General features: G+C 44.8%; 1 protein-coding gene across 8 annotated transcripts in view; it reads right to left on the minus strand.

The window, feature by feature from the left end:
- PRDM2 (PR/SET domain 2) overlaps positions 1–13074 on the minus strand; it is a 121899-nt gene that overhangs the window by 66027 nt on the left and 42798 nt on the right. For 7 of the 8 annotated variants that reach the window (XM_078452373.2, XM_078452377.2, XM_078452372.2 and 4 more), the window contains 2 exons: positions 9778–9930; positions 3528–3654 (listed from right to left, as the gene is read on the minus strand). In XM_078452373.2, coding sequence (XP_078308499.1) covers positions 3528–3654; positions 9778–9930 — 280 coding nt within the window. Of the gene's footprint in view, positions 1–3527; positions 3655–9777; positions 9931–13074 lie in introns of those variants that run through there. The other variant, XM_078452376.2, reaches the window with a different exon arrangement.

A 13074-nucleotide genomic window follows, 5' to 3' on the forward strand; every position in this document is an offset into this window, starting at 1 on the left:
CAACACCACATGCGGATCCTGCTCTCACGCTCTGTACTTTAAAAGCACTTTTGCCGACAGTCATTATTTACTGCTAACACGCAAATTCCATCTCTTCTCACAGTAACGGCACAAATCGAGAAGACGGTAAATCCTTAGAAATACGTTCTAGGTTACTTCACAGATTACAATCTTCCTACAGTTCAAGTTGAAATCGCTGAAACATCTGACACTAAAAGCCCTCCCTTCTTCTCTACCTGGAAAGGCTGATCTGTCCCATCCAAGAAATTCTCATGCTCAATCTCCTAACGGGCTGCTCAGACATGTAAGAAGCTAGGCTGAATAACAAAGCTGAGAATCCAAAATTCTAGTTTGAAATACCCAATGTATGCACATCTTTGGCCCATGGCAAACCTACACGCTCCCTGGTCAGAGACAATATGAACTGTGTTCTCTTCCTTCGCTACAAGTTTGTGTGGGTCCTTGTTTGCCAATCAACCAATATTGATTGAGGGCCTGTTCCATGCCAACCATCCAGGCGCTGATCAGCAACTCGCAGATTTAATGTTGGTCTCCCCCGACTAGACTCCAGGCCACTGCTTCTTTTCTGCTCACCAGTGCACAGCATACAACCTAGCAGAGTGCCTGGCACACGGCAGGGGCTCAAGAAACATTAGTTGCAGGGCACCTGGGTGGCTCAGCCGGTTAAGCGTCCGACTTCAGCTCAGGTCATGATCTCACGGTTTGTGAGTTCGAGCCCCACACCGGGCTCTGTGCTGACAGCTCGGAGCCTGGAGCCTGGAGCCTGCTTCGGATTCTGTGTCCCTCTCTGGACCTGCCCCTCCCCTGCTCATGATCTGTCTGCCTGCCTGTGTGTCTCTCTCAGAAATAAACATTTTTTTTTTAATTTTTTTTAAAAAAAAGAGAAACATTAGATGAATGAAGGAACAGATGAATGAATGAGTAAGAGAGACAAAAACAGAGAGAAGAGGCCACTCTGTAAAGGAAGCAGGGCTTTTTACTGCCCAGAACACGCCTCATGACCCACTAGCGATGTGATGAATTCTGAAAGGCGCCACATGCATCGCACAGCTGTAGGCACAGCAGCTGTCATGAAAAGGAGCCGAGGCCCAGAACTCTGAAGAATTCAGCCCTTTGTTTCTGTCTGCCGGCCTCATAGCCAAAATGAAGCGAAGGCCGCTGTCAGTCTACCTGTCAGCTGCGTGCCTTCAACATCTGGCTTTCAGAATTACTAAATTAACATGCTACTGGATGAAATTTATGTCGATTAACTCTCTGACATCACTGCCTGCAAAACTATTTAAATGTCTGAGGTCACACATAAGACCTAAACAGAACCGAGTTTAAATGAACAGTTCTCCGTTTCAGGTCTTTGCAAGCAATAAATTAGCTTTCAGAGTATTTAACTTAAAAGCAAAAAAGGTTTGACTCATTATTTAAACTCTCTTAAACTTCAGGACTCTACCAGTAAGTGGTTCAAAACAGACTGTTAAGTTCCAAGAGTAAGCTTCATGCAAGTATTTTCATTAAAACCTAAGACTCAGTGGATTATAGGCTTCCCAGAGTTAAGTACAAACTACTTCACTCAACAGGAAAACCCAGCAATCTAGGCATGTATAAAAATGAACATGTGTAAATTCATCTATCACTAATAAAACAAAAAGTTTATTTTCAGGTGTTTTTTCTTTTTTTCCACATCCATCTAAAAGAAGAGAAAATAAAATTCAGGAATAAATAAAAAAGCAGAAAATGATGAAATGTTCTAAACATGCACACTAAAGTATGTTGAACAGAGAAAATCCTGAGAGAAGCTGCGAAGAAGCTATGAATATATCTAAATATATGACTAGTTATACTTAGCAGAGTAAAGATCTCCGCCTCCCCTCAAACTCTAGTCCCTGCAAATAAATCGCAACTTACCTGGAGAGGCTGGTGGCATCACTTACAAAAAGAACACTAAATAAAGGAACTAAAATATGTAAACAATTATTCACTAAGCCTAAAATCAACAAAAACTGTAAAACTCAGTTACAACAGTAGAAAAAACACTTAGGAATTTTCTAGACCCTGATCATCTGATTCAAGATCAAAGCATTTAATGACCTAAAAGAGTGACAAAAATAACATTCAGTAAATTAAAAACATGTATTGAATAAAAGACCCACCAACTGTCTCCTGGGATGAGTTAGGTGTATTCACATTACACTGAGAAATACAGAGAATATGTAATGGAAAAAATCAGAATGAACTTCTTGCCTATGTTTTCAAATATTATTTTTACATTCCTCCAAAATCAGGTTTATGTTATGATTTTATTTACAATCGGACTTTCACAACTCACTTGGCAATGTTCTGAATAAAGGACGAACTCGAGAGTTCTGATGACTACAAAAATTTACATAAGACCTAAAGCAGGCCAAAAAAAGGGGAAAAAAAAAAAAAAGAGCAAAAAAGGATTTATATTAGTACGAAACTACCATACCGTGCCTTGGCTTATATTCAAACTGGGCTCTACGAAAGATTCGCGAATTCACATTAAAATTCGTCATTAAAAAAAAAAAAAATCCCAACGTGTCCGAATGCCAGCTGGAAATATGATACATCCAACCAAACTATTTTCCTACCCAGAAATTATCCCCTCCCCCTTATAAGTGTGACTACGCTTTGCCTTTTGTTCGAAAACATCGTAAAACAAACTAAAACTATTAGAGTTGAGTCAAAAGTAACAAAACGGCACAGTCTTCAACTTCCATTTTGTTACTGGCCTAATTTCGAGGTCTGCTGCGCTCAGACCTTCGCCCACCCCAAGTGTTGCAATCGTGCGCAGCGCGGCGCGGCCCGGCCCGGCGCGGACAGGAGTGGCGGGGCCTGGCCCGGCCCGGCCCCGCGCCGAGGGCAGTGAGGAGCGGCGGGCCCGGCGCCGCGCGGCCCCGAGCCGAGGCGCCGAGCTCCGTCCGGGGCCGGGCCGGGGCGGCGCGGGGGGACAGAGCGGCGGGGCACGGCCCGCCCGGCCCGCTCTCTGCCCCCGGAGACGAGCGCACCCGCCGCCGCGCGCCCGGCCCGGCCCTGGCCGCACGAATCTGCAGACCTGGAAATGTCACCCTCGGAACACATTCCGTGACGCGTTCGCTGGCGAACGGCACACACAAAAAAAGCTAAGAATACGCGGGGCGCGCAGGGCTTTGGAAGAGACCGGCCGCCGCTCCCTCCCGCAAGTGCGGCTATTCCGGAGGTTCCGAGCGAAGTGACAAGTAGCCCTCGGCCGACCCTCCCGGCGCTCGGTCCGCTCACTTTTGCGCGCCCGGCTCCTCGGCCCCAAGTTAGCCAAGAGCCCGAGCGCGGCGTCCGGGCGTGATTCAGCAGCGGCCCTGGGGAGGGGAGGAGGGAGGGGGACGACCGGGGGCCGGGATCGCGGGCTGGGGCCGGGCCGGGCCGGGGAAGGTCACGGAGCGCCGCGGGCTTCGGCCGAGCCCGGGCCCGGTCCGGTCCGACGGCGGCGGGGGAGCCGGGGCGGCGCGGGCTCCTACCTTTCCTGCTTTTCGGGGAGCTCCGCTTGCTCCGGGCGCTGGCTCGCTCTTCCTCAATCGCAGCTGCTATCTCGGGGTTGTCTTCCCCATTGTACCAGACCAGGAGCTCCTCGCCCGGCGCGATTGGCTGCGGGGAGAGAAGAGACAGGCGCCGGGCCAATCAGAGCGGCGGTTGTTGGCGGGGCGGGGCGGGGCGGGGCGGGGCGGGGGCGGCGCTCCCAGCTGGGGCGGCGAGCCAGGCCAGCCCGGCAGGAAGGGCTCCTTAACCCTTGGCGGCCGCGGGCAGGGCCCCTCTGCTGGAAGGAGGACCTCATTTCCCGGCCCGCCTCCTCTTCCCCCGGGTCCGCGCCGGCGGACCTACGGACCTGGCTGGGCGCGACCGCCGTCCACTCCAAACTGCCCTACACTACCGAAGCAGCTCACTGTTCGCAGCCTCACGACTGCCCACGCAGAAGGAAAAATAAAACACGGAACCATTTTGCCCACGAAATCGGAGCTGATGAGAAATAGCGTAATTTAACAGAACCAGGTGCTTTGGGAAGAGAAGTGTTGAACGCTAATTAATTACCAGCGTACGTTTCGGATGCCAAGAGCAAGTTCAGCATGTTAAGGAAGAAGTGTATGTCATTGCACATTTAAAAACGCACAGCTAACGAGATCACGGGAATGCTAAAGTAAGAGGCGGCGCGGAAGACGCAGGCGTCCGCGCACTCTACGCTCTAGGATCTGCCACCGACCTGCTCGAGCCCAGGGAGAAGCCACTGCCTCGCCCTCTGCACCAGACAACTTTTAAATTCCTAAAAGTACCTCCCAGGTACTATGCTCCTAAAACATTAACTCTTAACAGCCATGTGAGTGGCGAGGACATATACCACCACCATGCTGATTACGCCTAGAAGATCCTGAAGAAAAAAACACACCGAGTGTGGAAACATCACATTCCTCAACAGAATTTAAGGAATGGCTTAGTGGTTTCTCATCTATTCACAATGACTCATCTATTCAGAAAGTTCCAAGAGTAACAATACAAGTAAAATTCCAAGTAAAACCCACTGAATAAAGTAAGGGTCCATCAGCCCATACTGACACAAATAAATGAATGAAGTCAGTAAGAAGGAAAGCTCTTCCTTAAAGTAGATCCCAACTAACCAATGAAAAACAAATAATGGAATTCGAAAATCACCATTTGGCAATCAGTGCAGTAATAATTGATTCATCAATAGATGCTAAAACTAGGAAGTAAATTTTGGGTGTAACTGACTATTAGCATGGTCTCAAAATACCTCCTCATAGAACATTCATTAATTACAAAGGGAAAAACAGTATCCTTCTAATTACATAAATCAACATCATGTGCCTCCTGATATAACGCACAGAAAAGAACATCACTTATGGAGATCTCTGCCTGAAGAGCATAACCATAATTTAATCATGAGACCTAAGAAAAGCCCAAACTGTGCGACATTCTACAAAATAACTGACCAGTCTCTCAAAACTGAAAGGTTATAAAAGATAAAGACTGAAGTACTGTCCAAACTAAGGAGACTGACGAGACATTATAACTGAATGCAACCGAGCATTCTTTTCCTATAAGGACATGAACGGAACAACTAACAGCATGTGAAAAGGTGTATAGATTAGCCAATAAAATATTGTGTCAGTATTAGCCTCCCGATTTTGATCACTGCACTATGATTACGGAAGGCGACGGCCTTGTTCTTAAGCACAGGTGAATTCCATCGGAGATGCCTGTTGAGAAACAGCATAGCTCCTCATTTGAACATACCTTCCCATCTAGATAAAGCCCTTGAAAGTAGACATTACTTTGTTTCCTTCTCTGCAAAACTCAGTTTATATAGTCCAAATTTAAGACATTCTGAATTCTTTAAAAGAATATAACGACTGTTTTCTTTGCTCCCCCAGAGAAGGCTAAAACCTGCCATTTTCTCATCTTTAAACCAATGTACTATTACTTTCCTTCTTGAATCAGCTGCACCTAAACCAAAAAAATTTAATCTGATATATGGGCTTTTAATGAGTTGAAGTAATCGTTACAGATGTCTTTTGGCATTCTGATGAGCTAAATCTGTTTCTGCTGAAGGGCAGGCTTTTTTATTTAAGTCAGCTATTTCTAGTTCCAAATGTATAGTTTGCTTCTCTACTATTTTGTAAGCCACATATTTATGAAATGGTGGTATCATATAATATCTGAAATGATTAGGGTTCATATAAGCAAGTGAGGACTTCAATAAGACCAAAGTAAGAAAAGAAACATGCAAAGGAGGGAGGAAAAATTATTCCAAATTTATTCCTAACCTAAACAGCATAACGGGAACAATGGCTACAAGACACCCACTGGGCATTTTCAAGATACCTCCCAGACTCTGAGCTTAAGTTTCCTTGCTCATCCACTGCAATCTTCTGCAGAGCACTAACTGTACTAGCAACTGTGTGAAGATAAAACAACACAAACTCTTCATTTAGGACGGTACTCCTTTGTTGCAAAACACACAATGCAAAAACACAACAGAATCTGTTCTTAAATCTAATATAACACGTCTAAATAGCTAATGAGCTGGTGAACATCTAGGTTAAGAGCAACCCGATTTGTTAGCTATTGAACAACCTGCAAAACTGTTAGCAAGTGGGAGATTATTGTATTATGGAGTTACAGCCTTCCCAACTTCGTAGTAAAACAGCTACACAAGAGACCTTTAGGAAGAGGAAAACAATCTATTTTATTTATAAGAGCACAGTTAAGATTTTGTAAGTCAAATTTCAGAGAAGAAAAATTATGTCCTAAACACATTAAATACAAACCCACATTTGAAAAAGTAAAGTCGATGGGGTGCCTGGGTGGCTCAGACAGTTGAGCATCTGACTTCGGCTCAGGTCATGATCTCGTGGTTTGTGAGTTCGAGCCCCACATCGGGCTCTGTGCTGGCAGCTCAGAGCCTGGAACCTGCTTCGGATTCTGTGTCTCCCTCTCTCTCTGCCCCTCCCCCACTCACACTCTGTCTCCCTCTCCTTCAAAAAATAAATTAACATCTAAAAAAATTTTTTTTGATAAATAAATAAATAAAAAGTAAAGTTTAAAGTCCAAAAAACCTCTTTTGTGTATATTGTATTTTGATGTTCAACAAAACAACAACAAGAAGACTTTAAGATCTGTCAGTGTTTCCTTTGGGTTCTGACAGGCTTACAGAAGAACCAAGCACACTCTCTTATCGAAATATCAGCAAATATATATAAACCTGAAATCTTACCAGACCAATTAGGAAGGGGCAAGGTTCCAATAAATATTCCTGACACGAGGTCAAACTAAGAGAAATCCTCCAGAATTACAGGAACACACAAAGCACGTCAACGCTCAGCCACCTACAATCTATCCCCAACATTTGCTCTCTTCAGAGTCACAGATCAGACGCCTCAACTCTCAAATGGATGAACTGAAGACTGAAATTCACCTTTCTCCCTGCAGGCCACTAGGCCGCACCTGATCTGACCCCTGGCCACCTCACTAGCCTCAGCTATCATTCCTCTCCTTGCTCTAGCCACACTGGCCTTTGTTCTATTCCTTAAAAAAAAAAAAGTCTAGCTTATCCCTACTTTAAGGCCTTTGCTTCTACCGGGGCCCCTCTTCCTAGACTACTGTTCTTTCTGCAGAGATCTCTGTGTGCCTGGCTCCTTCCCATGGTACGAGGGTGGGGAGAGGGTCTTCACAATTGTCTTGTCTTCCCTGACCCATGAGGAGGGATGGAGATATACATATATATATATATAAAACTATGTAATTTCACAAAATTATCATTTTACTCATTGTTTATTATCTGCCTCCTCTGCCATAAACTGTAGTCCCGGGAGACCAGAGACTGTCCTGTTCACTATCACAGGAGAACACCTAGTACACATTAGACTCTCAATAAATGTTTATCAAAGTAATGAAGAGATGAATGAATGGATGACAGGCTAACAACTAACTTTCAGAAATTTAAAATAGTTTCTCATCATACTACAAACAAAAGCAGTCTTGAGATTTCCTAATTATCTGGGTAATAGTTGAGGAGGCTATACATAGCCAAGAAGAACATCACATGTAGTTTCATTTACAAAACCTAACCCACAGAAAGCTTTATCCGGAAGATTGTAGTGAGATAATCACTAGCAAGGAATCTGAAAGGTCTTGCGCATACGTGAGCAAACACCAAAGTTCAGGACCGGGGGAAGTCTGCAAAGACAGAACTATGTCACTTCAGACAGAGACAGGTAAGAATGGTGGTAGTCGTGCGCTTGGGAGCGCTTAGGTTAGGCTAGGAACTGCTCACAGAACCTCACCTACAGTGGCTCGTTTAACCTTCACGACACCCAGACGTGTTAACTGTGCTATTAACTCCATTTTTACAGAGGAGAAAACGAGAACGGTGTAAGCAACTTCTCATGGTCGCACATCTAGAAGCCCGGATTCACTCACAAGCCAGTCTGCTCCAGGGCCCCCACTCCTAACCACGGCATTACACCACCTCACCAAAAATAACAGCCGGCACGGCACTTAGCCCTGAGCAGGCGCTAGAGCTCTACCTCTACTCACCTATGTAATCATGGTAACACCGTGAGGTCGATACTGTATTTCTCTGTATCTTACAAACGAGGGAACTAAGGCACAGAAAGGTGAGCTGCCTACGGTTGCACGGCTAGGTAAAGTCCCAATGGCTTGCCCTGGGTCACACAGCAAGCCCAGATTTAATCCAGCAGTCGGGCTTCAGAGTTCACTCTCCCAGACACTATGCTCTCTTGCTTCTCACTGTTTCTCAGATTTGCTACCAGGGAGGTGAACACATTTTAACCGGAAGTCTTACAAAGGAACCGCAGTGAGGGAACGTCACCCCGGACTTGCTCTCCCTTGGAACCTCGCTTCTACTCCCTCGATCCTCTCCTATTCATCCCTTCGCCCGCCCTTCATCTCCACCAGGATTCTACCTCGATTTAACCAGATGTAATGCTCACTTTAAGTAAATTTGAGAGACAACGCATGAATTCTCCAATCAAATTTTGACTCCAATTTCAAACTGCAGTGTAACAAAACCGTATAGTAGTACCTACTAGGAAATCACGCTATTACCGTCAGCAGAAAGAAAACGAGAACGAAGGTTGTGGACGTTTTAAATGAGAATACACCACAGAAAAATATCTCCTGCAGGGACGAGAATCAAGGACATGGGTGTATCTGAAGTAAAGGGCAGTCCCACTGGCTACAGATGACAGGAAAAATACAGCAGAGGAAAATTAAACAGCTCCGTGCTAACTGAACTTTCAGAAGTCCTCGTGCCCCCGCACAGGCAAATTTCAGCATGTTGCAAAGCTGACCACGGTCTTCAATGCTTGCTCATCGAGAGATTTCAACTCCGCGGAGATAATCTGTTTTCACGGACCGTCCCCCAGCCTATGACATTTTTAAATGGAAGTGAATAAACAGAAATGTGAATTACAGCAATTTTAGTAAACATATGTATTCCAAAAAGCAATCATCATCTATCTTTAGAGCCGTAAGACTCTTTAGAGAACGTTTCCGCGCCCGATCGGTACAGATTCGCCTTCCCAGAGAACCTGAGAGCAGGGACAAAGACCCAGACTCGCCTGTTGCAGAAATACGATGATACTCAGTGCTTCCCAATGTACTCAGTACCCTGAATGCACTCGGTGACCTGTGACCTCACCACAAACTCTAAAAAATGATCTGCCTCTTCTTTTCATCTCAACAATTAACGTCTCTAAATAAAAACTTGGCAGGAAGAAGAAACCCACTCTGTTTAATTTCCATTCTGAATCACATCTACAGAAGAGAAAAGCTAATAATCCAAGGCTGCCTTATACCGAAGACCAAGTACATGTTTTCGGTCAGCACAGAACCACCGCAGCTGGCGACAGTTGCTTACAGTCGACACGTCTGCCAGTCAGACCGTTCGTGACGCCTCCGTATCGTAGGAGGAGGGGAGTAGTTGCCACACACCTCACTCATTGGTCTCTGCGAGGGGGCAGGGTGTAATTACTTAACGCGATCTTCGTGCTTTAGCGCACACAAAGCGGTGGCAACTGTAGATTTAAAACAAAGACCTTCCCATGTGTTGATGAACCATTTTCAAATATAATCCTTCCAAGGTCGGCAAAGTCATTCTTGTCAGTTCCAAGTGAGGACAGTTTTTGCAAAACTGCACACAGAGTGACTAGAGCAGACCAGCTTTAACACTCTTACCTTTAAAGTTTTATAGTAAATGGCCCTGTTGATTTCCAGCGGAAACAAATTCTGCTCTTCTCCTGAGCAAGCCCAATTCACATACCGCAGCCAGTTTCCCTTCTCTGGATCGGTGGCATCAATGCACATCCATCCCAAATTTGGGTAATACACCTGGGGGGGGGGGGGGGGAGGTAAACACCTTTGTTAAAATAGAAATGTCTTTAAAATGTGTCCAGTTTCAACTTTTAAGACAACTCTTTTTCGTCATATCCAAGTACTCTACAAAACGCTTCACAGAAACTAAATTAGCAGCAAAGAAAAGAAAAATAAAAGATAAAAACAGAGATCCAAAACTGACAATCCTCATTACTCATTTTTCTATCTGGACTTGAGTCATTTTTCTCTCCTAAACCTAAACAACTGTAGTAATTGTGTTTAATGATCTCTAAATGCTCTGCAAATACTGTATGTACACAAAGACGAGTGACAGTCCTAGTCCCTACGTGAACTTGAGAAGAAGAGTGAGCGTCCAGCAATGCCCCATCGCACCCAAATCCCCTGAGTGTTCTGGGTTGTTCTGCAAGTCAAGTGCAGGGGCCTGGTCCTGCCAGACCACACGGTTTGGCGGGTCCCTTTACTGCAAGGCTGAAAAAGAACTTCAGTGAGTGAACGTGCAGTACGAAGGTCCACGTGAGTGACGGCGTACGAAGCACTGGCAGACCCAGCTGACCCTCCAAACCTTATCTAAGCATCTGTCAGGACTAAGGTGTCATGGAACATACTTCGGGAAATATCAGTGTCCTTCCAAGACCGGAAACCCAAGCCGCTTTTCAGGACTCAGATCAAACTTACTCTTGCAAGAAACTTTCCCTGATCATCCACTCTTGGTCAATGTCCCCGCCCCACTGGCCTCTACCACGTGTCCAGCACTTCTCATTCCTTCATTTTAAAGAAAATCTATTTAGCAGCTATTTTTAACTTTTATCTTTGTACACACACACACACACACACACATATATATAGATTTTTTTTTTGTTTTTACTTCCCCCAAACTAGACCGTAAAAACACTTGATTAGGCACTGAGCTAGAGCTGCAGGACCAACTGGTGGTAGGCCTGTCAAAAATAAAGCGAAAGAAATGAGTCTTTTACTTCTCTTTAGGAAAGAAAGGAAACTCTCTCGATGCTTCCATTCCTTCCCTACGTATATGAAGCGAAGACTCCCGCCACTCATTTCTTCTCTCCTCTCCTCCCCACATTGCATACTCTTCTTTACTGCGACTTTCCTTCCGGAACAAAACTCCCACTCTCCACTCTCAGCTCTTCTGACCATACCTGCATCTCCAAGCCTGTGTCTGGCAGGGGGCAGCGCCCAACCTTACTGGGTACTAACCGTATTTCCTTCCTATTGGGAACTGGATGTCGGGCACAGTGCTATATGCTTTCCATCTTATCTCATTTAATAGGGTAGGTTCGTTATCATCTCCTTTTTTAACACGTGGAAGTTGAGGATCAAAATTCAACTGAACTTTCCCAAAGTCACCCAATTCAAAAAAAGAAAAGAAAATCTGCCTGACCTCTACCATATTTACCAGCACCTTCCTTGACCATCCTGCTTAAAAACTACAAATCCCTCTCTTCCCATCAGCCCCCAGTCATCCCCCCAATTTGTTTTTCTCCATAGCACTTATGCTCTTGTAAAGTATGAGATCTACTCAGGGACTTACTTTTTTTATCTGGTGACTACATCGTCACACCAGAGTATAGGCTCCGTGAAGAGAAGACACGTTAGCCTTTTTTCATTCACTGCAGTGCTCCCAATATCTGGAGTGGTACCTGGCACCGAGTAGGCCCTCAATAAATAACTATGGAACGGATGTAAGGATGCTGTCACACATAAAGGTATTCAGGGCCATCCCCTGTGAGTTTATTCAAAAACTGTCTGGTTACTGAAACCCCTCTCTGCACCACTCCAAAGAAAAGCTCTCCCTGTTGCTGCAGACCCCTCTTCAAACTCACTCTCATTCACCCTCAGTGCATACAAGTATGCGTGCACACACACTCCCCCCCCCCTTTTTTTTAATATTTATTTCTTTTTGAGAGTTGGGGGGGAAGACAGAGATTCCCAAGCAGCCTCCACACTGTCAGTACGGAGCCCAACGTGGGACCTGAACTCACGAACCATGAGATCGTGACCTGAGCCGAAATCAAGTCAGACGCTTAACCGACTGGGCCACCCGCGCGGGCCATCCACTCCTCTCCCTCTAAACAAAGAGAAAGGGAAGTCCCAAACGGTGTGTCACCAAGAGCCTCACAATGCAAATTTTAAAGTTAAATTTTAAATGCCAAAATAACAGAAGTGGCTTTACTTTAAAATGTTTAAGAGACATCTGTCACATTTGTCAGCATGGTGAATTAAGGAAAATGGGAGCCGTCGCTACTTTTAACAGTCAGTCCACAGTAGGTAGTGACTTTGGGCTCATTTAGGGATCAAAAGCGTTGCTTTGGTTTATCACAGAGGATGGCATGGTCCTACTCACACCCCATCCGACGTACTGACACAGCTCCAGGAAACCAACGGGAGACAGATGGTGCTGGAAAACCCCACACAGTCAAAGAGGGCAGCTGGGGAGAGACACGAAGCCCACCCACCAACCTGAGGATATCAGCATGAGCCGTGCCAGAATTTCCTGACACCCTGGTCAACACTGACCTCTGCAAAGAGCAAGGCAGCCCACTCGAGTGAATTATTTATTTACGTAGGGTTCACTTTGTTTCAAAATCAATGGCAGCATCTGCTAAGTCATACTTAAATATGTATTTCACAGAAAAAGATGAACACTTCAATTTTTTTAACGTGCAAAAATAATTCACAAAGGAATACACATGACCAAAATCTCATGGAAATAAATTAAGTTTACCTAATAATCATAAAATAACTTCAAATTAGATCATTTCTACCTAGCAGACTGGTAAAAAGAAATTTTTAAGAGAAAAAGGAAAAAAACACAGGACCAGAGAGTAGACATTCTCCCAAACAACACTGATCAGAGAATAAACTGGTATCATTTTTTGGATGGAATTTATTAACAGTCCATGACAAAAAAAAAAAAAAAAAAAAAAAGCTTTAAAATGTACACACACTTTAGTGAGCATACACACTTGCAGGAATTTATTCTCATGAGATAATTGGCAATTGTACCAAGATGTATGTACAAAAATGTTCCTAACAGTGTGGTTTATTACAGACTGTTTCCAATTAGTTGCTAAGTGAAAACCACTACGGATTAGCTCAGTATGATAATCCATGCACAGA

This window comes from Panthera onca, chromosome C1, assembly GCF_046562875.1.
Source record: "Panthera onca isolate mPanOnc1 chromosome C1, mPanOnc1 haplotype 2, whole genome shotgun sequence".
NCBI lineage: Eukaryota > Metazoa > Chordata > Mammalia > Carnivora > Felidae > Panthera > Panthera onca.